The sequence below is a fragment of the Aptenodytes forsteri genome, unplaced genomic scaffold, assembly GCF_000699145.1.
Source record: "Aptenodytes forsteri isolate BGI_AS27 unplaced genomic scaffold, ASM69914v1 Scaffold231, whole genome shotgun sequence".
Taxonomy (NCBI): domain Eukaryota; kingdom Metazoa; phylum Chordata; class Aves; order Sphenisciformes; family Spheniscidae; genus Aptenodytes; species Aptenodytes forsteri.
The window spans coordinates 2,353,350-2,378,495 of NW_008796046.1; the positions used below are offsets into that span (position 1 = coordinate 2,353,350).

Here is a 25,146-nt window from a genome sequence, read left to right on the forward strand (position 1 = left end):
AAGACTGAAGGGGGAACTGGAACACTGTGTGTGTGTGTGTGTGTGCGCGCGCACATTACCTGGTTCTTGTATAAAAGAAAAAAATAAGGTAGGTCAGTGACTCTGTGCATGGACCAAACCCCCTAAACAGGCACTAAGGAGGGAGAAAATGCTATTGCTTTGTCCTTCTGCACTTAGGAAACTGAGGCATGGATATGTCACAGATTTGCTCCAAGTCACGATGCTGGTATAGTGCCCCAAGCACCGGCCAGCCAGAGTCTCTGTGCATGGACCAAACCCCCTAAACAGGCACTAAGGAGGGAGAAAATGCTATTGCTTTGTCCTTCTGCACTTAGGAAACTGAGGCATGGATATGTCACAGATTTGCTCCAAGTCACGATGCTGGTATAGTGCCCCAAGCACCGGCCAGCCTGCTTTTTTAAAGCCAGGCCCTGCAGAATTTAGCTCTTTGGAGGGAGCAGTTCAGGCATTCTACTTGTCCTCTTGCAGGCACGCCTGGCCCAGCTGGCGCGGGAAGACGCAGAGAGAGAAGTAAAGGAGAAGGAGGAAGCACGTCGGAAGAAAGAGCTCTTAGAAAAAATGGAGAAGGCTCGCAACGAGCCAGTGAATGACTCAGAAATGGTGGACAAGATGTTTGGATTCCTGGGGACGACCTCCTCCCTGCCTGGCCAGGAAGGACAGGCACCCAATGGCTTCGAGGTACTGGAGACATACACGAGCCTGGCTATCACATGAAAGGCTTTAGCAACACATTAATGATTCAGGGGAGAGTATGGCAATACAAAAAAAGTGGGTCTCTGAAGGCTTCCTTCGAGACCAGGCTCTTCTGTGTGGCCTCAGAGGGTTACCGTGCTGTGGCTGGGGACAGACAGGCAGTCTGTAGGCTTTCTCTGGGGTTACCAAATGGAGGAGAGCAGTATCACTATAAGATCATCGAGGACCTTTGAGATCTTTTCATCACGTGGTTCATCACGGCTCACAGCATTTAGCTCTTGGACACTCTTTCCCCATGCTAGGAGTGGGGCCATGCTTGTTGCTTCTCCTACTGCTCTGGGGACATTCCTGGGTACAGGCATGTCCTTCAGGACTTGGGCTTTGCATGGGCTCGAGAGTTATATTTCATGGTTTTCCCTCCAGCTGGCTTTTCCTTTTGGGATGGAAACCAGACGGACAGAAATGTCAGGCCCAAAGGGAAAGGGTAATTCAGTATCCAAAGCCATGCTGAGTGCCTGACATGTCCTTCCCCACCAGGATCTTGAGCGAGCCCAGAAGGAGCTGGAGGAAGAGGACCTGGATGCAGCATTGCCTCTCCCTGAGGAAGAGGAGGAAGATCTCTCAGAGTACAAATTTGCCAAGTTTGCCGCCACGTATTTCCAGGGCACGATGACACACACCTACATCCGCCGGCCTCTCAAGCAGCCTCTCTTGTACCATGAAGATGAAGGAGACCAGTTGGTGAGGCAGGGGATGAAAAACCTCGAGCAGGGCAGGGTGGGTTGGAGCAAGCCTGGGGAACCCTTCAGCCAAAGGGCACCAGCAGTTTCCCTTTGGGATACACTGGTGCGCTCGTGGTTGGGTGGAGAACACAGCCCTCATCTGCTGCCCATGTGTCAGTAGACCCTGTCCCACCAGCACGCTTTGAGCACTGGCAAGACAATGAGCATCAGAGGGATGCAGCGTTACAGGGGTGAGTCCATCTCTGTACCTTGATATTTGTGTTAAGACAATTAATGAAATGCTCTGGGCTCAGGGCATGGACGATGAAAATTGTTGAGCGAGTACCACTTGTAAAGTTGCTACTCGGCAGCTGGAAAAGTTGCTTCTTACCTTGTCTTATGCACCAGTGCAGAGCCAGCAGAGAAGAAACACTTGTCCTATAGCCAGCAATACAAGAGCAGAACTGTATTGAACCTGCATGGCTGTAACAAACGTTACATTGGCCATGAACTTGCCTTCACTGTGGTTCTCCTTCCCCTCTGCAGTGGGTTAGGAGCTGCCAGTCACTGCCTCTCTATCACGCTGGCATCTCCTAGCCAAGAAGCAAAACCCTTGTAGGGTGCACAAACACACTCAAGATGTGTGATGAACACAGAGCCTGAATTTGTGGTCCCGGCCACCAGCCTGCCCGGCTTGCTCAGATGGGATGTATGCTGCAGGCAAAACTGTTACGTGTGACGCAGGAAAGTGTTTTATCTCCTGCAGATGTACAGAGAGAGCACAGTGGCAACCCTGATGGATTCAGCATGGCTTGACCACAATGGAGTTAATCTTTCCTTTCAAACAGGCAGCACTTGCTGTATGGATCACTATCCTCCGTTTCATGGGAGACCTCCCTGAGCCGAAATATCACACAGCCATGAGTGATGGTGGCGAGAAGATACCAGTGATGACAAAAATCTATGAGACTCTTGGGAAAAAGACCTATAAGAAAGAACTGCAGGCTCTGCAGGGAGAAGGAGAGGTAACTGCTGCGGCTGTAAAAGAGACGCTATTATTAGGTGTTGGATATTGAAATGTGTTGGAAAGAAACGACTTGTGGGGTTTGCTGCAGGCAGATTGTCAACTTTGTTTGCAATTATGCTACGAAGGGAGAATTGCCTGTGTGTCAGGTGTTGATTCTTTCCCTTCTTCTTCACAGGGACAACTGAATGTCCCCCAGCAATACAGTAAGGAAAGTGCCCTGATATCTCTCATGGGGCTTTGATCTCTCTCCTCCTCCTTGTAGGGCAGAAATACATGGGGGAGCGCAATGTCCTGTGTCGTCGGTCTCTCATTTGGGGATTCCTTTTTGATCTGCCCTGGGTCAGAAGAGACTAAATTAAAAATGTGCTCTTAATCTTGGAGCAGGAAGTAAAGAGTTACCAGGGGATTAAGCTGTGGAAATCAAAAATAAATCCCTATTGCATCCTCAGTGCATTCTGGGATGTCACTGGAGGACTTTATCTTAGGACCCCTCCCAGATAAGACATTGTTCTGGATAAATCGCTGTCCATAGCGCTGATATGCTTTCATCTTTGGCAATTGCTTTATTCCATAGAACAAGGTATTACCTGGTACTGGGGTTTTCTAGGTGGTACTGTTGCATTTTCAAGAAGTTTTCTGTAGTACCATCTGGACAAGCCCCTGCATCATTTGCAGATGTGAATTAACAAATTTCCTAGTTTTTGGAGACGATGACATCATTCAGCACTTTCAGTGAATTACCTGAGAAGGAGAGTAGCCTCATCTGGATTGTAATTCTGTAAAAATATACACCAGGAATAACCTTTCATTCCTTCTACCTATCATTTCTTGCTTGTTTATTACAACAAGGTATATTTTGGCCAATTGAGACATCAGGTAGTACAGAAGAGAAGGAAAATTTAAGCTGTCACTTTTGTCTGTGGTTACATCTGCTCTGCAGAGTGCACAACAGTGCAGAGAGATGTCTGAGCTGATCCTGAGCGTGATGATATGCAAATCCAGGTTTACAGTACCAACTTGGCTTTATAATGGATATAAACCATCACAGCTGCAGGACTCGAAGTGTTGATCTGGTATAAAATGACAGTCTTTTCAAAGCTGTTTAAATGGGGAGAGGTTAACTGGGTCAAAAAGTGATGTGATTATCCATGCCATCTTAATCCCACAGCTGGCATAAAGTTGGTATAAAAGTAGAAAGCCAACAGTAACTTGATGAAATGTAGTCAGTGCCTGGGTCTGTCCCACATCAAATTTGTTCTGGGAGATCTGCTAGAACACAGAGCTGGTTAACGGGGTGAAACCACAATGGGTAACTACCTGTCCATGAATCCCTGGCTAGATGACTTCCAGCTCACAAACCTGCCGTGCAAACGACTCATCTCAGAGAGTGGTCTTGCTCATCTCATTTGCAATGTAGGAACAAGCCTGAATGGCATACAGCAGAACTGGGGGGACCTAGATTGACTAGGAGTCAGCCATGTATTCAACATAAATTTTTCAGGTGTCCCCAATATGTAATTTTGATCTGGGGGAGGCTCATTTATTAGAGAGTATCTGCAAAATTCAGAGCTAGGCCTGGATTATCAGGGGGCACGGAATATGGGTCCACGCTTCTGCTTCCCACCAGCCTCTGAATTATCTCACTCTCTGCCCAGGATTAACGGTCTTTTGCAGGAGCCTGGGGGAGGCAGGGAGAGCATGCATTCGGCAGGGCTCTGTGTCTCACTGCATTAGAATCATAGATCATTGAGGTTGGAAAAGACCTCTAAGATCATCGAGTCCAACCGATTGCATCCACGCCTCTTGCTTTGCAGAGTACTCACATTGATGGGCACAAGAAGAACAGTGTGCGGCACAAACTGGTCTCCTTAACACTCAAGAAGAAATCCAAACTGACGGAGGAGGTGAGAGGAGACGCTTGGCCACCTGGCAGCACAAGTGCCATTGGATTGTCTGCAGCCCTCTCTGACTCTCTTCTGCTTTTCCCTAGACAACATAGAACCAGCCCTCCTCTGGGTTTGGCGCTACCTGTCTCTCTGCCTGAAAGATTTAAGGAGTGTTTAAGGGGAAAGGTTGGCTTCCCGTGTCTCCTTGAGTCATTCTGCACCTCGCGCCGGCCTCCCCTCGGCTCCCGTTCTCCATCCATCCAGCATCTTCCCTCCCCTCTTTCACAGCCCTCCATCCAGCTGCCGATACCTCCCACCACTCTGTGATGGTCTGAATGTTATCCCTGCTTTTAGCTTCCTGCCCTCCACCGTGGCTTAGGTAGCAGAGGTGGGGGTCTCCAAAAGCGCTCACCCATCCTCTGCTCCTCTCCAGTGCCGGGGGCAAAACTCCCCATGGGAGCAGTTAGCCCAAGCTGAGAGCTTTTGAAAATCCCATCCCAAAATAGCGAGGAGCAATAAATCTTTCGCGGGGGCGGGGGTGAAAGCAATGCAAAGACATGGATTCAGTCTGCTTTTACACGCTGCCTTGTCCACTTCCAGAGCAGGCACCGTCTCACCTGGCTGTAGCTGCTTGAGAGCGTGAAGATTGCTCTCTAAGATAGTCACCCTCCTTCCCTTTAGGGTCAGTGGGGAGAAATAGGACCCAATCCAGCTTACCCTAATGTGGCTCTGAACGCACTCTAGAAATGCCCGTCTTTCTCCAGTGGCTCTGAATGGAGACAGGGTTGACTAGCTGAGACAGAGAGCTGGTAGGTGGATGAATGCCATCCCTGTTTTCACAAACAGCACCATGCTTACGTGCTTTTGGCTGCATCATTAGCATGGGGAGCAGGTCCATTCTGCCAGTGTTTTAATAATTTTTTTAATATAACTGAGTTAAAGGGACAGGCCTTCCTTGGCAATAAGCTGGGGTTATTCCGAAGAGCCTTGGTGGCTCTTTCCCGGCTGCAGGACCAGCTCAGAGCTGGGATGCAAGGGTGCCATTGTAGAAACCCTGGGCAAAGAGCAATCAGGTGGGAGCGTGACCAGACAGGACCATTTTCAGGTTCACTCGTATGTGATTAAAGCCAGCAAAGTCACACCCTCCCATTGCTGATAAAGTGCTAGATTGAAGAACTTCTGAGACCCCTCCTGGCTGGCGGAGGAGTCCTCCTGGGCAAGCACCACACATTTGGGATGGGGTGGGGGGGGACATAGTAACTGGCTGTACTGAAAGAGAGCAATGTGTCTGGTTGGCAGGTGACAAAGAGACTTCACGATGGTGAGTCCACGCTCCAAGGTAATAGCATGCTCGAAGACCGACCCACCTCCAACCTGGAGAAGCTCCATTTCATTATTGGTAATGGCATCCTCAGGCCAGCCTTAAGGTTAGAAATCCAGACAAAGGCATAAACATGCCATTCGTTTCACTCCTCCTTCCTTGAGCTATTCTTGTCCAAATGATTTTGCTATTGTGTGCAGCTTTAAAAAGCTCTCATTATATCATTTTTCTGGTTGTGTTGTATAATATGAGCTGGATCATGTTCCTTACTGTCCATATCAGGCCTGATGGAAAGACCACACAGAGGGACTCAAACGCTTCTGAAAGTGCTAGTGGCTACTGGATTGTTTTTTTAACGCTCACTCTGGTTGTTCACTACCCTTTGTTTTCTATTTGACCATTTAGATGTCTTTTGTTTGTGTGAATATTTTGAATGGTATACTAATGAAAAACTCTAACTCATTTCAGTTGCTAAATTAAGCATTCAAAAATTGGAAAGTGCCAAATTAAGGCCAACTGCACATCTTTGGTTTAGCCCATTTATGTGTGCGTGTGTTACAATACAGTCCTTGTTTATGTAGTCTCACGATCTTTTCACTCACACCTATCTGCTCACTCCAGGAACAGAGTGGGCATCCTCACCTGATGACCAGCTTCTCTAGTTTTCATTTTGTCCTCCCAGTTTACCATGAAACCCTTAACCTTACTTTTCTGCACAGTCTGCTCTGAAGGCAGACCTGGTAGTGTCCCATGGGCTTTCCCATGGGGTTTGTCAGTGTAACAGGTTGGCTAATATTTTTGTTGCCTCCCACGTAGACGAGGAAGTGCTGTTATCCCTCATTTTGCATGTAGAGAACTAAGGTTAAAGTCAAAAGTGGACATTAAATCCCAAATTGAGATACCAGGCAATGTACGTGCCTGTTTGGACGTAAGAGCTGGACAAACCTTGACCTCCGCTGGAGCTGATCGTTCCCAACACTTCCACAAAGCAAATTCAGGCATCTCAAGAGGAACAGCCAGCAAATGAAGACTCACAGCTGATGGCCTTCTATGAAAGTTAGTTTAGGAGACTCTCTTACTGGAAAATCTTTGTAAGAAGCCAGAATAGACTCCATCATCCAGAGGTGACATTGAGCTTCCTTGAACCTCAAGACTCCCTTTTATTTCCCTCCTTCTCTAAGCAGTGTCAGTCAGCTGTGGGAAATCTCAGCTGGAGCACAGGGAAGACTCAGTGGGCATTACAGGGCTGGTGATGGGTGGCATTTTAGAGACACTGCAACGATCAGGGTGACCATCATTAGGGCAGTTAAATTAATATCCTTGCAATGCTAAAATGAACTTTTAACTATCAATCACGTGCAGACAGGGTCTGTCTCTCTGTTCATGTTGAAAACCACCACCTTAACTCTAATGCCTCTGTTCGTGTTGAAAACCACCACCTTAACTCTAATGCTTTTTTCATTCCTATTGCAGGGATGAAATCTATTGTCAAATCTGCAAGCAGCTGACCCAGAACCCATCCAAAAGCAGCCATGCCAGGGGCTGGATCCTGATGTCCCTCTGCGTGGGATGTTTTGCTCCTTCTGAGAAGTTTGTGAAGGTAAATTGTAGATTATATTTGTCTCATTATCTGCCAATACATTTTCTTTCCCATCCACGGGACCAGCTTTTCTCTTGGGTTTCACAGGAGAGAGAATCCTGGTCTTTATCTTTGCCAGGAATGAAAATGACATAAAGTTCCTAAGAACAGTGTGCGTGATCCCAAGTTCGATGTCTAAAGTGGATCAGATGAGTCACTCCTGAGCAGTGACTCTCTCTTTCCTGTGACTTTAAAGGGAGTGCAGACAACCAGTTCAGATGATGCCTTCTGCATTGTAGATGTGTGAAGATGTGATTTAGTGATTTCTGGCAGGAAAGTTAATTGTGGGAGGCTGCAAGTGGAATTTGCACCCCCAGAATAGCCCACATTTCTCCCCTATTTCTCACATGCAAAGGTCTATGCAGTCATTCAAGCATCTATTGGCTTTGACATTATGACCTCAGGCACGTACTCTAACAAAATTGGCAAGGAATAGTACTACACAGCTAATTATAAATATAACTTAATATAGAAAATTGCACATACAAAGGGAAGGGTTTAATTTACCTGGAAGTATGTTTGCATAGTTGCTCTCTGCATGCTACAACTTGCCCCACCATGTGTCATGCTGAAAACATCCAACTCTAAACAGCCACATGAGAAATGACATGTAACGTATCTTTAGAAGCACTGGGGATCAGCAGGACTGAAGTCCGTGGGAGATGCTAAGTGGCTGCCACTTTTGAAAATCAGGTTATTCTTAAGGATTGTCTTTTTTTCTGGGCAAAGTTTTGTTGCCCACTTTTGAAGGCAACAGGGAAGTGATCGTGCCCCTGTACTCGGCCCTGGTGAGGCTGCACCTCGAATACTGTGTTCAGTTTTAGGCCCCTCACTCCAAGAAGGACGTCGAGGTGCTGGAGCGTGTCCAGAGAAGGGCAACGAGGCTGGTGAGGGGTCTGGAGAACAAGTCTGATGAGGAGCGGCTGAGGGAACTGGGGTTGTTTAGCCTGGAGAAAAGGAGGCTGAGGGGAGACCTCATCGCTCTCTACAACCACCTGAAAGGAGGTTGTAGCGAGGTGGGGTCGGTCTCTTCTCCCAAGTAACAAGCGATAGGACGAGAGGAAATGGCCTCAAGTTGTGCCAGGGGAGGTTTAGATTGGACATGAGGAAAAATGTCTTTACTGAAAGAGTGGTTAAACATTGGACCAGGCTGCCCAGGGAAGTGGTGGAGTCCCCATCCCTGGAGGTATTTAAAAGACGTGTAGATGAGGCACTTAGGGACATGGTTTAGTGGGCCTGGTGGTGTTGGGTTGACGGTTGGACTCGATGATCTTAGAGGTCTCTTCCAACCTCAATGATTCTATGATTCTATGAAGTCTGCCTTCCTAATGAGTTACACACCTAGAGTCTGACTAACACCCACTGGACTGCTCAAGTTAATCCCATGCCTAAGAGTTTGGCTGGCTCAGAGCAAAGGGCTCAGCACTGTGTTTCCTTTGCTGTGATATAAGTCCTCCTTTTTCCTTCTCAGATCTTTGAATGTTGGAGCCTGGACCTGCTCCAAAGCCTACTGGAGATAAAGATGTTCCATGAATTTCCATAGCTATCAGATCAGGTACTGGGTCCTCAGCACTGAAAGAGCTGAAGCCAAGAATAGAAATCCCTCCTTCATCCCAAGGCCTTGCCAGTATGAAATCTAATAAAGCAGATAAATCACTGGCAAAGTGGCAGAAAATTAAATTATGTCTGGAAATGAGATCTGAGAAAGTATGCCACAGGAGGTTGTGTGGGTTTAAATCTTTAATAGCGGAAGATTATTTTAGGTAAGTGAAGCACTTCTCAGAAATAATTTATGGGTAGCTCTGGAGACTCAGATATAGAATCATAGAATAGTTTGGGTTGGAAGGGACCTCTAAAGCTCATCTAGTCCAACCCCCCTGCCGTGGGCAGGGACATCTTCAACTAGATCAGGTTGCTCAGAGCCCCGTCCAGCCTGACCTGGAATGTTTCCAGGGATGGGGCATCCACCACCTCTCTGGGCAACCTGGGCCAGTGTTTCACATGTACCTCTGCCCAAAGCATGGTCCATGCTGAAATACATGGCAATACTCCCTACAGCTTTGGAGAAGTTTTATACTAATTCTGCCCTTATTCATCACCCTTTTGCACCTTGGGCTGTGGGAGATGATAGGCGGGCTGTGGTGACTGAAGCTCCTCGAGTATGAGTGCAAACAACACTTGCAGCAGCCCACACTGTGGTTACCTTTCAAGGCCCCAGTCTTGCAAACAGCAGCACACAGGCAGTGACTTGTGCAATGTCTCGGAGCTCCTCTGAAGCCGCTGTAGTTATCCATGGGGACATCATTGACACCTTCCAGCTTAAAATGTTATGTTTTGAGATAAAGCATTCTCATGATGAAATGTTAACTCTGCCCCCGAACCATATACGTTCCCATCCAGACTCACTTTTTTGTTTTGTGAAAAGCAGAGGAATATTCATAGTTTGTTGAAGTTCAGTGAACTCTTCTGTTTTGAAGCTACATTAACGCAGGCCACCTAGTCCAGTCTGTTCTGGGTTGGGAGACAAACTCCACGTCAGTGCCAGACCTCACTCTCAGACTCTTAATCTATTAGTACCATGTTTTCAGGAGTTCGTAGTCGGCCGAAATCTGATTTACTATGAGTTCACTGACCGCTGCTTTAACCATGCAATAGCTACCATTGAATGTATGGTAGCCACGCGCTGGCTCTCAGCCAGTTAGCTAGGTGACATTTTGTTAACCTCACGTCTTTTTCAGTTGATGCCCTAACTTCTCATTTAGCAGTAATTATCCACCATTTTAATAGAAGGAAAAGCATATAAGGGTAAATATCTCTTAGCATTTCTTTCCTATACTCTCCCATTCAGTGAATGTTGTATCAGACTCCTGGTTACTTTTCTCCTGAAACCTCTCGGCTCTAACTTTAATAGCAGCAATATTATGGAAAAAAAGATGAGGAATTTCAGGAAACTGTTGTGCCTGGAAGTTGTTCCACAACCTTCAAAAGTGTCAATTAGAACTGCACATTTTGAGAAGGATTTAGCTGATAATGAGGCAGTCTTCGATATGTTTTCCTGCTCCCAAAGATGAAGGTCACGCTTTGGATCCCATTAGACACCTTTATCGCATCATATGCTAAGCATGGGTCAAGACACATTAGCACTCCTGTTCTTTGTACTTTTCTTTCAACTGATAATGGACTTTGTGGGAAGGTTCAGTCACAAGGAAGAAGAAATAAAAAAAATATGTAATTACATTGTTCATTATTAACAGCATAATTAAAACTACACTTTTACACAGCATCAGCTGCTTGCAATCATTTGCAACAGCTCCCATCCGTATAACCCGGCTGTATTACCTGGTTATTTCAGAGTATCTCTATAAGTTACGGTTGAGAGAGATATCTGTCTCTCTAACCATGTTATTTATGGACTGACAGTGTTATAGAGCAGCCTGTGTTACTGAGGGAACAGCTGTGTGTTATCATTCAGAGAAGTCTTTATCTATCTATAAAGGCTCCCTGCAAAAAATGATTTACAGAACTATTAGTCTTAGCTACCTTTTTGGCTAAGATATTTATGTATTATTTTTAAGTGTATTATCTTTCATATTGTGGAAGTCACTGGATTTAATTTTCTCTACAATAACGTGGTTGTATTTTTAACATATGGTGAAGTGCTTCAAATTCTGGTTTAAGATCTTCTAAAATGCAATTTAAAATCGGACTGAAGAAACATCTGTTCAATGTAATCGTGAAAGGTCTTTTGTACTGGCAGCTAGGTGTTCTGAGTGTCATTTGCTTACAATTCCCCTGGATCGTTACTTACACGCCTTTTTCATTCACTCCCATCTTTTTGGCCAACACTCAATAACATTTTATAACACATCTTTAAAATACAGAGATAGAAATCAGTGGCAGCAATAGCAGGAACAGAAAAGCTGCTGCACTGGCTTCGATCAAAGGTCTGTCTAGGCTGGTATCTTATCTCCACCGAGGCCAGAAATGCACAGTATAAGCACAAGGCAAGGGTGCAGACTGTCCTACGCTCTCTCAGCTTCCAGCAACGGGATGTAGGAACATCCTGAGCCTGAGCGGTATCACTGCCGTTAGTCCCAGAGGGCTTTTCTCTAATAAAACATTGCTTTTTAACCTTTGCAAATGCTTGGCCTCTAGAGCCGATGGTCTAACCAATGTGTTCCCTGCTGCCAACAGTATTTAAGGAACTTTATCAACGGAGGCCCCCCGGGTTACGCTCCCTATTGCGAAGAGAGGCTGAGGAGGACGTTTGCCAATGGGACAAGGACGCAGCCACCCAGCTGGCTGGAGCTGCAGGTATGAGCCCCACCATCCCCTCCCCAGGCAGCTGGGGCTCAGAGTTTAAGCCTTTCACTATCACGGGAACCGTATCTCTGGCAGGACAGAAAGTAGGGCGACAAAACGCCTATTTCTCTCAAGAATTTTCAGGCATTTCCAAGATATTGCATTCCCTGTGCATCCTGGCTTTGCTCCAGAGTATGTTGAAGATCAATCCCTTTGGCTACGTCAATACTTGTAAATTAAATGTGCTCGAGAGTGCTCTCGGGCATTGGGGCCAGCTGGCATGGAGCAAGCCCCCATGTATGCTAGGAAACTCTCTTCCAGACAAAGGTGGCTGCAGGCAAACTGCCTACTGAGAATGGTCCCTGGGACTTGTTCGGGGATAGCCGTAGCTGGAACAGGCACAGTTTGTGCAGTACTTGCTCGTTTTCTATGCTGGTTTACTAGCATAGACAGCTGTGCTCTGAGCATTCCCGGGCATGCTTGGATTTACTGGATTAGACACTTTGATGACTGAATGTGTTAAATAAAAAAATCTGGGACTTCCAAGTGCTTCCAGGGGCTGACGGTACATTATCCTGTTGAGAAGTATGTTATGGTAGTATTGAAAAGCAGCCAGTCAGTGGAATCGGGAATTAGAAAATAGTTACCACAGTTGGGTGGAAGAGTATGTAGGTAAATAGTCTCGATGGGATTGAAATACACGTGCCTTTATAAAGTTTGACTTTAATCCATTAGGCAACCAAATCCAAGAAACCGATCATGCTGCCCGTCACATTTATGGATGGGACAACAAAAACCCTATTGACCGACTCTGCAACAACCGCTAAAGAGCTCTGTAATTCTTTGGCCGACAAAATCAGCCTGAAGGACCGATTTGGCTTTTCACTTTACATTGCACTTTTTGACAAGGTATGTCTTAAATTATGTTCCTGACTAGCCCTATAAAAGAAGAGGGAGGTTCTCCTTGCTGTCACGTATCTTCCAGAGGCGAGAAGGACCCTGTGCTCTGAGCAAACAACCAGCTTTCAAGGTCAGGAAGGAACTTTTCTACAGTGCAGATGCTAGCATGATTTTCACAATAAGAGTAGTCAAACATTGGAGCAGGGTTGCAGAAACAGTATGAAATCTCCCTCCTCGGAGATATTCAGAATTTAACAGCAGAAGGCACAGAGCAACCTGATCAAAGATGGACCTGCTCTGACCGAGTGGGCTGGACCAGAAACCTCCAGAAGTGCCTTTCCACCTACATTATTCTGTGATGCTATGCTCTTACTCTCAGTCAAGCTACTTTGAGTTGAATGTCCAATAAAAAAAACAGCCTGGATTTTTAAACAAGGGGGCAACTACACTTAATTGGAAAGCTGATGGTTGAAATTAAGCTTCCAAAATGAGCTCAAATCCAAACTGCCATACATGCATTGGCATTTAACCCAATTTATTTAACCTAAAAACGTACTTTTTTTCAGAAATTCTGTAAAAATAAAGGTGAGTGTAAATGAGAAGGGAAAACAGACCTAGGGTAAAACTTCATCAGGTGAGACAACAGCTGCAAGCCAATGAAACAGAATTATTCCTACAGCTGCTGTATAAGAGGATGAAGTATATTCTCAGCTCTGCATGTGGCCACCTCTCCCTGTGGGTGGAAAAGAAAATGGTTTATACTCTGTCTTCCTGGTCTTTTTTGAGGAGACATTCATCCAGGGATGTTCACTCTGAGGAGATGTGGTGCTTTAGGGCCTTGTGCTAGACCACAGTGAGAAGACAGAGGTGATACATCTTCTGTAACAGGACAGGCTGTTTATTCTGGGTTTGTCTGATGCTTAGCATGGTTGCATTCAAGTCCGTGACTTTGAAACAGGATGATTCTAAGCACAGTATGAATAAATAATACTTTATAATGGGACCGGTGGCTTTGCTAATTCAAGTTGATGCCCTCTTTTCATTCTGGATGGGAAACTGGGGCTCAAAACAAAATAGCTCACCCAGTCTATGCTGTAGACCTATTCAATCTTGGCTGGCTAGTAGAGGTAGATACTTTGATTTATTTTGATTAGAAAGGAAGTCTGGATGAGTGACTCAGAGATAGATATCTGCCTAGAGAGGTCAGCATTTAGTCGGGTGAATCCACATTTGCCTCTGCCCTGACTAGGTCTCCTCACTGGGGAGCGGCAATGACCATGTGATGGATGCTGTGTCTCAGTGCGAGCAGTACGCCAAAGAGCAGGGAGCGCAGGAGCGCAACGCGCCGTGGCGGCTTTTCTTCAGGAAGGAGATCTTCACTCCTTGGCACAACCCGAGTGAGGACAATGTGGCCACCAATCTCATTTACCAACAGATCGTGCGAGGAGTCAAGTTTGGGGAGTACCGGTGTGACAAGGTAAGTGTCCTCAGCCACTACCGGTCTCACCAGGTTTCATCAAAAGGGATGAGAAATCTTCCTCCCTGAACACCTGCTAGCTTGGGGATTGTGGTATTCACTTGGGAAACAGGAGCTACAGGAATCAGATCCTCTTGGCTGGGGAGAGACCAAACACCCCCATGTGCTGCATGAGCACTCTTTCCTGGTGAATTTTGGATGTGAGAGTGAGCAGCCACTTCATCCATCAGCCTCGGTTTGGAGGGCCACAAGCACACTATAACTAGATCACCAGATCAGGAGTACACAGCAGGATCCTGTTCAGTGAATCCCGCTAAGCCTTACACGAGAGATGCTTTTCAGGATACCCAGACCTCTGCCACGCAATACAAACCCAATAATGCTGCCATCTGCTGAAGGGACATTGCCAGCAGAAACCTATGCCTCTAGAGTCTCTGGGAGCTTACAGAATTATTCCTGTGTCACTAAAATGAGCATCTCAAGACATCAAAATCTCTGACAATGTCCATCACATTTTGTTTTGCTTGTGTTTAAAATCATCCAAGTGTCAAATTGAAGATATCTCTCTTCCCCAACACCTAATCATTCTCCTGTGGTCCGGTAGAGTCTGGTCACCTTGGGAACTAAATCATCTTTTCCCATCTATATTGCATTAACTGTAGCTCCTTTATCCTATCTGAAGTCCTGCCCTTTCTTCCTCCCCTTCTCTTTCTCCTGGTCTCCTTGTGCTATTATCATCTCAGTAGCTCTATCATTTCACTCCAAAGTGCTTGGAATGTAGCTGCACCGAAGGGCGTTTTACAGTTCTGCATTATGCACAGGTGCTTCAGTTGCTGGGCTTCTCAAGTATGAGAAATGGTGGATACATGCCGTTTTCAATCATTAAACTCGGTCTACCGTAGCAAAACCACCCACTGCTGACTGTGGGCATCAGAAGCAGACCGAACTGCGAGGAAAGACTGGGACAAACATGTTTTTACGGTTGGGCTCAATGACCTTAAAGGTCTTTTCCAACCTAAATAATTCTATGATTCTGTGTTCACACACAGTACAGGGTTGCATGGTGCTGGTCACTGAACGTGTTAAGGCTTAATCATAGCTTTTAGTGGTCAATCTCCTGAACCTCAGATGTGCAGAAAGCACCGGTGAAGTTCTGCTGAAAGGAAGCACCCCCACACCAATCTGAAGCAGCAGTGCATCCAGCCTCCAGAAAGAGCTCCTTGGGTGATGGAGGATGGATGCTGAGGTGATGGCCTGGTAACAGCATTAACTTGGCTTGTTTGGCTCCCACAGGAAGAAGATCTGGCAGAACTGGCTTCCCAGCAGTACTATGTGGACTACGGGTCAGAGATGGTACTGGAAAGGCTGCTGAATCTAATTCCATCCTACATCCCGGACAGAGAGATCACAGCTTCGAAAACAGTGGAAAAATGGGCTCAGCTCATTATAGCTGCACATAAAAAGGTGGGGACAATGGATCACCTGGCAAGGACCAAGGCGTGCTTCAGTAGCTTTGTGTTCCTTTTAAACATACATCAGACATCATAGCTCAGCTCTTAGCCTGGTCTGAAGCTAAATCAAAGAGAAAGGGCAGGTGTTGTACTAGCCATATTCAGGTTTTGAGGCAAGAACTGACAGAAGAAGACAACCTGCAGAGATTCACTATGAGAAGCAAAATGCCACGTCTGGGGTCTCATTCCTGGTACACAGGATTGTGGTGTTATTGGTTGTATTACAGTGGTGGTTCATGTCTCCAGGCAATGTCAGGACCTTATTGTACCAGGCGTTGTATAAAACCTCCCTGACATTCATAAGAACATTTGTGACACCCTCCCACAGCAACATCTTCCATAACTCATTACCCATAACTCATCCAGGCATGAGAATTGTCGTTCATTTAACAGCAGGAGCCAGCTTCAGATTAAGACCCCTAAAATGTAAGCATCTCCACATGTGTTAGGAGTCTCACCTCCCATTACTGTCAATAGAGACCCAGGGATGCAATTCAGTTGGGTCTTGCAGGTCCTCCGTCAGCCTGTTAGCTACATACAGAAGCCTCAGGTATCTGAGGATGTCCTAAGTAAAGCTAGATGCCTGTGCTTAAGGGCTACCGAGTGTCCCTTTCCAGCTAAAGGACTGTCAAGCTGAAAGGTAGACACCTACCTTAGAGAAACCCAAAGTTAGCCGAGATGAATCCCACTCAGACTGGTAACTCAGGATGCTTGCCCAGCCTTCTCAGAGCTGAATTATTCCCTGAAGTGGGAATCAAAATTTTGCCAGGACTTTGTCCAACCTATCGCTTGTTCCTGTAGGACTTTGGCCCTTAGCCTCATTGAGGACTAAATTAATATTAGTTCCAAGATCTTCAGATGACATGAATTGGTTTTGTTTGCTGTCTTCCTGGCTGTAACTGGGTTTGTGCTTCATGTTGGTTGTAATTTGCTTTGTCTATAGGGAATTTATACTCAGAAGAGGGCAGACCCCAAAAAAGTCAAGGAAGAGGTAGTGGATTTTGCACGTTTCAAGTGGCCTTTGCTGTTTTCTCGGTTTTACGAAGCCTTCAAATTCTCAGGTGAGTCAGTAGAGCACATCCCCGGAGCATAGGATGCTCCAAAGCAAAAGGAAGGAGAGATAGGGACTCCACAGACAAGAAGACTTAATGGACCATCTAGCTGGTCTTTTTTAGATACGTTATTTATTGGTGCATCCTGATTATCAATGGCTCAAGCTATGAGTCTGCCACTATTTCTCTTACTAAAAATAACACTGTTTTTTGATCATTGCATCCTCCTTTGAAATGCACACGTTTTCTATATCCTAAGACCCGTCATGAACTGATTGCGTGCCTTGTCTTCAACCCAGGGCCAAGCCTGCCTAAAAATGATGTGATTGTAGCTGTCAACTGGACAGGAGTGTACTTTGTGGATGAACAGGAGCAGGTTCTCTTAGAGCTCTCTTTCCCAGAGATCACAGCTGTGTCAAGCAGCAGGTAAGGGGGAATAGACTTAGCTGGTGATCTCACCCTAAACCAGTCTTTTTCCAGGCTTCGCCTTTTGATGCCATTATCTTTCCTGTTTGTGTCTTCTATAAAAATATATCCCAGAGGGGGAAAGCTGCAAGGGCAGAGTTTCACTTTGGCCACCATTAAAGGCGATGAATACACTTTCACCTCCAACAATGCAGAGGATATCCGGGACCTGGTGGTGACCTTCCTTGAAGGACTAAGGAAAAGATCCAAGTATGTGGTCGCTCTCCAAGATAACCCAAACCCTGGTAAGTAAATGGCCCAGCCCAGTCGCAAACATATAGGTAGATTAATTACTCCGAAGGGATTTGGAAAAAAAAAAATCAAACTAATGGTTGTTCTTCTTGCAGTGGGAGAAGAATCTGGGTTCCTCAGCTTCCTCAAAGGAGACCTCATAGTTCTGGACCAGGACACAGGAGAACATGTGATGAGCTCAGGGTGGGCTAATGGGTTCAATGAACGGACCAAGCAGAGAGGGGATTTCCCAACTGATTCCGTCTACGTCTTGCCTACAGTCACCATGCCTCCACTGGAGATCGTGGTAAGCTGTCTTATAGAATGGCACAACTTCATACAAAGCCCAAGGAGGTCAAAGCCTTCCTGAAGAGCTTAGATCTGGCCAGAATCTCCCTGACAATAAAGTGGATACCAGAGTGGCTGAGAGGTGACAAGTTGTCCGAGGCCAAAGTGATGTCAGCCTTTTCCCTGGTTTTTGAACACCACAAGCTTGTGACTTGGAATATCCATGAATCCTGCTACATCCCTCCAGCTGGCCTGATTACTTGTAGGTGTATTTGGGGTTGGTGGGCACATTCACATGCAGAGCTGTAGGACTGAAAGCACATTATCTTCATTAGGAAACGATCCACACTATGGAAACATTTGTTATTCCTTGCATTAGTGACTGAGAATGGCACACAGAAATGACAATTGCTCAGTTCTTACTGACTATTAACTGGAATTAATGGATTATTCTTACTCACTCGCTGTTCATCTTTTCACTTTGTATCTGCTTCCTCTTTCTGGATATGTCAAATATATATTATATCCAATATACTAGGTGACAGAGACTTTTTCATCCCACAGGCACTGGTCACGATGACCCCTGATCAACGACAAGATGTTATCAGAACCTCTCAGCTGGCAATTTCAGACAGTGAAGAGAGGGTGAAGCCATACACCTTGGAGGAATTTTCCTATGATTATTTTAGGTGATTTTTTAAACCATCTTCAAAAATTATAGGAATAGGAATCCATCCCCAGGTAGCTTGGGAATCAGGGAATTTTTTGCTACTGGAAAAGACTCCCCTTGTGTGACTTTGTACAACTGCATCCTCCAGTTTAGGTCACGGCATTTGAGCTGTAGGTTTTCCACAGACAAGGTTTTATGAAGAATTTCTTCAGACTGGCTCAACACAGGTGTAACAGTGTGAAATTTAGTATTATGTGAGAGGCTGTGCTTAGCGGTCTGATATTCCTTTCCTGTGATCCCATACACAGCCTCAGACCATATAGGCAGCAGTTGAATTAGGTGAGGGCATTTTCATCTCAGCTCCAAAGATTTAAATGTGCACCACTGCTGAATGCAGCTGACCAGACTGATCCCAAAACTCCCACTCCTGTTCAGATGGGCTGGCAATCCAAACAGGCAGATCAGATCCTCTGGGATGCCTTCACCCTTGTAGGCTTGTTCTGCTAGGCAATATTCTTTCAGTGTTGCTGCTCTGATTGTCCATCGCCATCATCCTTCCTCTTGTCTTTTTTTGGGGTAGAGAAGGTTGTTTTGGTGTCAGTACTTGGGTAGGGTCCGTAAGGGACTTTTCTGAGCCCTAGGAAAGTACAAATGGTTATCTTTGGGCACAGCTGGAGCTGGATACTTGCTAACCTGTGAATTTCCATTTAGTATAAGAGTTCATTAGCCAGGTGCTGTGAACAACCTTCCCAGGTGAAACATTGGCCGCAAGCTGTCCCTTTTATCTCTGTAACCTTTCCACCTTTCTTCTTGCTTTGCCTTTGCCACCAGACCACCTCCCAAGCACACCCTGAGCCGGGTCATGATCACCAAGAGCCGCGGGAAGGACAAGCTGTGGTGTTACACCCGTGAGCCCATCAAACAGCCGTTGCTGAAGAAGATCCTGGGCAGCGAAGAGCTGTCCCAAGAAGCCTGCATGGCCTTCATTGATATCCTTCCACTGCCTGGGGGAGCCCTTGGGCAACAGGTCTGACAGGCAAAGTGCTGAGCAGGCTCTTTAGGGCCCCAAGCAAAGCCCATGGAAAGGTTTGTGGTCCCTCTTAAGGGCTTTGGAACCATGTCACAGGCTTGGGCCTGATCCTGAAATCTGTATTCAAGCATCCTTGAGATCTGAGGGGTGTCAGTACATCTTAATAAATGAGGGCCAGGGAGCAAGTTATTGAGTCCTGCTGGTCCACGCTGCTTAGTGGTTAACTCACCAGCTCTGTTCTGGCTTGCTTCAGCTGTGCCTCTCCAAAATGCATCTGCTGTGGAAGGGTGTAGCCCTAATCCAGTGTGAATGCAAACCAGTCCACACGGCCCCGGGGACAGGGTTTGATGCCTGAATAACCCTTACTTGGAGGAATATACACAGCATGGGAGAGATGAGCTGAGTGCAGACATAGATCCAATCTGTTGAAGTAGCCTTTATTTTTTGGTGGAGCTTTGCTCTAGGATCCAGACTTTATGGTTTGAACAGTTCTGTTGGTATAAGCCTGTTACTGATTGATATTACACTATTGCTGCTACTACTGGTTTCCTCTTACTAGCAAATAACAGGAGGAGGAATTAAAAGAGCTGGCAAAAAAATAAGAGGACACTTGCAATTTTATCCTTTTCCTCTTGCTGTATCATACATGATAATTCAGAAAACTGTGGCCTGTTCTCATGCAGAATAGTTGCAATATGGCATGATGGTGAAGGTCGTCATTTGGTTTATGTTACTGCAGCTCCACTGGTGCCTGGCACCAGCTGAAAATCTGGTCTTTTACAGTGGTACCTGTATGTGTGATCAGGTAACACATAATCACACGCAGCTTTCTTAGGTCTACACATCCTGACCGCAAAGCAATTCTTTCAACCTGAGATGGTGCATGATAAAAGTAGAGATCTCTCTGGATATCTCCTCAGGCAATTTAAAACCTTTACCATACACTGTGCCCCCTCCATCAAATTGCAGCCACTTCTGTAGTCATATGTAGGATGTCTTTAATCGCATCGTCAACAGAAGGGCTTCCCCAAACATCCCGGTTAGCCGATCCTTGACTCCTGCCTCCCACCAGTGCTGAAATACATGGGTGACTACCCCTCCAAAAGGACCCGCTCAGTCAATGAGCTGACAGACCAAATATTTGAAGGTGCCTTGAAAGCCGAACCCCTGAAGGATGAAGTCTACTGCCAGACCCTCAAGCAGCTCACAGACAACCACATCAAGTAAGCGTCATTCATTCTCCTCGGCACAAATGCACTAGCCTGTGTGTTAGGCAAAGCAGATCTGAAGTGTCCATGCCGTGAGTGATTTTTTTTCCTCCCGGGTCTCTCCTTGTGTAGGTACAGTGAAGAGAAAGGCTGGGAGCTGTTGTGGTTGTGTACAGGCCTTTTCCCTCCAAGTAACATCCTCCTGCCCCATGTCCAGAGGTTCCTGCAGTCCCGGAAACATCACCCCTTGGCGGCAGACTGCATCCAGAGACTCCAGAAAGCCCTGAGGTACGGCACCAAAAGACCTCCTAGTCCTGACCGTGCCACGGCATCCAAATATGCATGAGAAAATACGAGTAGGAGAGATTGGGGTGGCTGGGGGGACAGTGGAAGTTCACAGCTTCTCTCTGCATTCAACCAAGCTGAACGAAAGGGGCATCGGGTGGAAAACGTCACTGGTAAACTGTCTGGGGAAAAATAGAGATTAATTAAGTCGACTTTGTCCTGCCATCTCCATTTAAGTCACCTAAACCCTAAGCAAATAGACATTACCCATTTCAATTTTTCTTTCTTCTTTTTTTTTTTTGAGGGGAAAACCTAATATTAAGAAAGTAGCCGAAGTTACTCATAAAAGAAAATGTATAAAAATGGAAGATTTTAAACAAAGGATTCTTGCTTTTAGGCTGTGGCACTTACCGTCTCCTGTTTTGCAGGAATGGATCCAGGAAGTACCCACCTCATCTGGTAGAAGTGGAAGCCATCCAACACAAAACCACCCAAATTTTCCACAAGGTTTACTTCCCTGATGACACCGATGAGGTAAACGGGGGAGAAGGAAATTCTTCTTTTCTGTCAGGATGGATGTCAATTTTCTTATGAAAATCTCAGAAGAGGCTAATATTGGTTCTGATTCAGAAAAACTCAGCCTTCCCAGAAGACTCTGGGCAAGAGCAGTGTAAGGAAAACCCATCCTTATCTACCCTGACCAGCTCAGGGGCTTGATTTACTGCAATTCACCTTTCTCAAGACGTGGGTGCTGTGCTGGTGTTCACTGGAGGCTTTATAGTATGACCCCAGAAAGAAGGAAACCGGGTGGGTTCATCTCCATTCACTCTCAGTGGTTCATAAGCCTTGGATATCAGTTATTTGCAGCCTAAACCGACAGATATCGTCCACCCAACTATACCCAGTGGGGTACCATGATGGGGCTCCCTGGGGACTGGGCAGACTATGGCAGCACTGACAAGTAGGTAACTGAAATTATACCTTCTGACCTGAGATGACGCAGAAATCATAGCTGCACTCAGGAACCTCTCATTAAGCATCTTACACGCTAATAAGGCAGCTAGTTACATTGATGCCAGAGCAGATATGCATGTCCTTGCAGATACTGCTGTCTCATGCTACTGATTAGTCTTCCTGTGAGGCTCGCATCTCCCTCTCCCCTCATGCCCTTGGACACAACTAAATTCCTGTGTTTCCAAGTGGGTTTCTGTGTAAAGCAGTGCACACACATGGAGGGAAAAGGATGATTCCTCTCCAGCAGCTGCACGTGTCCTTGTTTATCTGTAATGGAGAGTTGAGAGAACTGCTGGGATTTCTCATCACTTCGAGTATCTTTTCTACATGACCAGCAGTAAGCATGACACTGCTTTGTACACATGCATCTGCGTGAAAGCCGGTAGAAGGAGGCAGTGGGGACTTCTGCACTTGGATGGGTTTGCTGTGATCCTTTTGGCCATGGCAGGACCTGGTACAACATGCGTCTGCACCAAAGGGCTGCTGAACACCAGCAGCACTGAGCTCCAGGCCGGTCTTTCATGGGGTATGGAATATGGGTCCTGGTGGTTTGGTGGTTCAGGCTAATGCAGTCATGCATGCGGTGGTCAGAAGCGTAAATTCCTTAAACTGCTATGAACCGAATCTCTTTAAGTGGGCAGAGCAAAACTGAGGCAATGTAAATGCTGAGCACAGCTCAAAAGGCAAAACAGGGGCTGGGACCTGCATGCAGGTGGGACAGTCCTTTAGATATCCCAGCCACACATAAAGCAGGAGTCATCTCCCCTCTCTCCAGCTATCCAGAAGTCAGACATTTGGTTTAAGCCAGGCGTCTGACCTCATCATCATCATCAGTGGAGAGACAGTTGAGACAAATCAGCCTGGAGCTCTCTCTCTCCACCCCCCCCTAGACAAATAGCTCCAAGACCTAACTGTTAGATCAGAAAAATATCTTGTGCTGCCTGGGGAGCCCTGGATAAGCCAGCACAGGATATAGATAGAGCATCACAAAGCACAACGGTACAGCAGTAGCGTGGCTGAGCTTCTGCAAATGTCCCTTCCCATGCCCAGAGCCATAATCCACAATGTCACTGATTTCATTGGTGGTGGGCACCTAAATCCCTTCATGTGTCTGAGCCTAGAGTTCCTCAAAGAGAGCCTAAAGTGGAAATTAAGCTTGAGGTAGCAGTGGTGAGGATCTTCCTTTCTTTGTAGGCATTTGAGGTGGAGTCCAGCACGAAAGCCAAGGACTTCTGCCAGAACATCTCCAACAGGCTACTCCTAAAGTCCTCTGAGGGCTTCAGCCTCTTCGTCAAAATCTCTGACAAGGTGAGTGACCCACCCAGAGGCTGGGGTAGCCCCCAGGCACTCGGGGTGACCCACCTGCCAGCGGGTACATGTGTACACAACTCCAGTGTTGGTGGAGCCAGAGCTATCTGCACCCTCACAGGTGAGATGCATTTCTCTACAAGCAGCGTGGTGTTTCTAAGTCAGATCCAACCTGCTACAGGTGAGATTTGCAGTCCCACAGCCCTGACTTACAGCAATCATCCCAAAGGGCTTAAAATACAGACAGGCAAAGCTCTCCTAGCCTGTTGCTGAGTCGGGTTTATAAGAAAGGACTAAGCAAGGAAAACACGCAGCTTAGAGCTGCCTCAGGCAACTGGGAGAAATCTATGGAGATAGTCATCACGAAGGGAAATGAATCGTTCCGGTGAAACAGGAAGCTGCAATAAGGAATAATGGGTGAAATTAGAGACAGAGCCTGCAGCAAGGTGCTGGCAGTGACTTTCTCACATCAGCAGTTTGTAATACATCAGTGTAAGCGGGACAGAGCAGTGAACAGCTACAGCAGATGGGGCAATGGCCAACACTGCCTGTGGCCTCTTGCCACTTGCTCAACCTTTGTAACCATGTGCTGTGTCCCCCAGGTCATCAGTGTGCCCGAGGGAGATTTCTTCTTTGACTTTGTGAGACACCTGACAGACTGGATAAAGAAAGCAAGACCCGCAAAAGATGGTAACAGTGACTTTTCTCCATTGTGACTCACACAGAGCCCTCCTAGAGCTCTCCAGCCCTTTCAAACAAGACTGACCACACAGTCTGCCCCGTCTGTTGGGCCACACTGCTGTGGTTGTGCTGTCTGCACCAGCTCTGGGGACAGCACCTGGGAGATGATCTGTCCAGGAGCAGCAAGACCTCTGCTCCAGGGCTAGACCTGGCCCCTACGAGGAGCACCTGCTGGTGGGCAGTTCTCCAGAGCCAGCCCATGGGAAAGTTTCAGTGGTGGGATTCATCTCACCTCGCTGCCCGCATCTGCAGCGGAGCTGGCTGCAGCTCTGTTGAATGTATCAGTGGCTGCAAGACACAGGTGCCTCCAGGGTGCAAGTCCTGCATTAGGTATGAGCACTATCATTGAAGTACAGCCATGCAAATGAATCCATACGCTCTTTCCATTTGATTAAAGCTTTGCAAGATAAAGGTGTAGTTTTCCCTGCAAGGTCAGAGCCCATTTGGCCTTGCGAGTGCCCCTGTCCCTGCAAGCTGTGACGGCACATGGGCACCACTGGCTTGCAGGGACACCGATTGCCAGCTGATGCTCACAGCATTGCTCTTACATATCTGCTCCCTGCTTCCTTTGCACAGGTATAGTGCCTTCCCTCACCTACCAAGTGTTCTTCATGAAAAAGCTATGGACCAACACAACGCCTGGAAAGGACTCGATGGCAGACTCAATATTCCACTATTACCAGGTACGCCGGGACCCTGCAATAAGAGTGGAGACTTGAGAGGAATTAAGAATGGGTTAGAAAGACTTTGTCTATCTGCAGGTGGACCAAGTCTTGCATTAAATAGGAAGAACTCTTGCCTTAAATAGAGCACTACAAAGAGCGCTGTTGAGTTGCATGGCAAGGAGCAGCCTTCATGCACTTTAGGGTAACCAGCTCAGCTGGGATTTGGGCCAGCTGCTCTTGGGTGGGCAGCAAGAAACATGAGAGAGTGTGTCCTGCTGGCAGCCTCAGCAGCGATGCTGAATTCAGAAGTATCCTAAGGGTTTTCAGCCACCTCCATTTGTGGGGATGAGCTGTGACGGTCCCAGCAGTTAGGTGAGAAGTTGCAGTTCTTCTGCTCTTGTTTCTTCTGGGGTGGAAGAGACACCTTAATGTCCCAAAGCTCTCTCTCATGCACACATACTCACTGTGTTCTTGCCTGGATAAAGTGGTTGTCCTAATATGACTGCATCCCTTAATGCTTGAGTTAGTCACTTGACACATTTTCAGACACTTTTGGTAATGAGGGAATAGATTTTTTAAAATTGCAAAAAAAGCAGAAAACCCATTCAATTCCAAGTGGCCATTACTTAGGGGTGGATTTCCTGGGATGAGGGAGGGTGAACAAGACTGTAGGTTCACACACGTGATAGC

At 46.6% G+C, this 25,146-nt stretch overlaps 1 protein-coding gene across 1 annotated transcript in view; it reads left to right on the forward strand.

The window, feature by feature from the left end:
* Window positions 1-25,146, forward strand: part of MYO7A (myosin VIIA) — a 72,870-nt gene that overhangs the window by 43,697 nt on the left and 4,027 nt on the right. Inside the window, exons 26-45 of the mRNA XM_019473889.1 lie at window positions 2,285-2,461; window positions 4,278-4,367; window positions 5,649-5,776; window positions 7,144-7,270; window positions 11,504-11,623; window positions 12,347-12,520; window positions 13,761-13,988; window positions 15,282-15,452; window positions 16,443-16,560; window positions 16,851-16,977; window positions 17,092-17,261; window positions 17,364-17,554; window positions 18,100-18,224; window positions 19,037-19,194; window positions 20,305-20,458; window positions 20,576-20,731; window positions 21,157-21,262; window positions 22,937-23,050; window positions 23,653-23,740; window positions 24,368-24,474. Of these exons, the coding sequence (XP_019329434.1) occupies window positions 2,285-2,461; window positions 4,278-4,367; window positions 5,649-5,776; window positions 7,144-7,270; window positions 11,504-11,623; window positions 12,347-12,520; window positions 13,761-13,988; window positions 15,282-15,452; window positions 16,443-16,560; window positions 16,851-16,977; window positions 17,092-17,261; window positions 17,364-17,554; window positions 18,100-18,224; window positions 19,037-19,194; window positions 20,305-20,458; window positions 20,576-20,731; window positions 21,157-21,262; window positions 22,937-23,050; window positions 23,653-23,740; window positions 24,368-24,474 (2,829 nt within the window). The remainder of the gene's footprint in view (window positions 1-2,284; window positions 2,462-4,277; window positions 4,368-5,648; window positions 5,777-7,143; window positions 7,271-11,503; window positions 11,624-12,346; window positions 12,521-13,760; window positions 13,989-15,281; window positions 15,453-16,442; window positions 16,561-16,850; window positions 16,978-17,091; window positions 17,262-17,363; window positions 17,555-18,099; window positions 18,225-19,036; window positions 19,195-20,304; window positions 20,459-20,575; window positions 20,732-21,156; window positions 21,263-22,936; window positions 23,051-23,652; window positions 23,741-24,367; window positions 24,475-25,146) is intronic.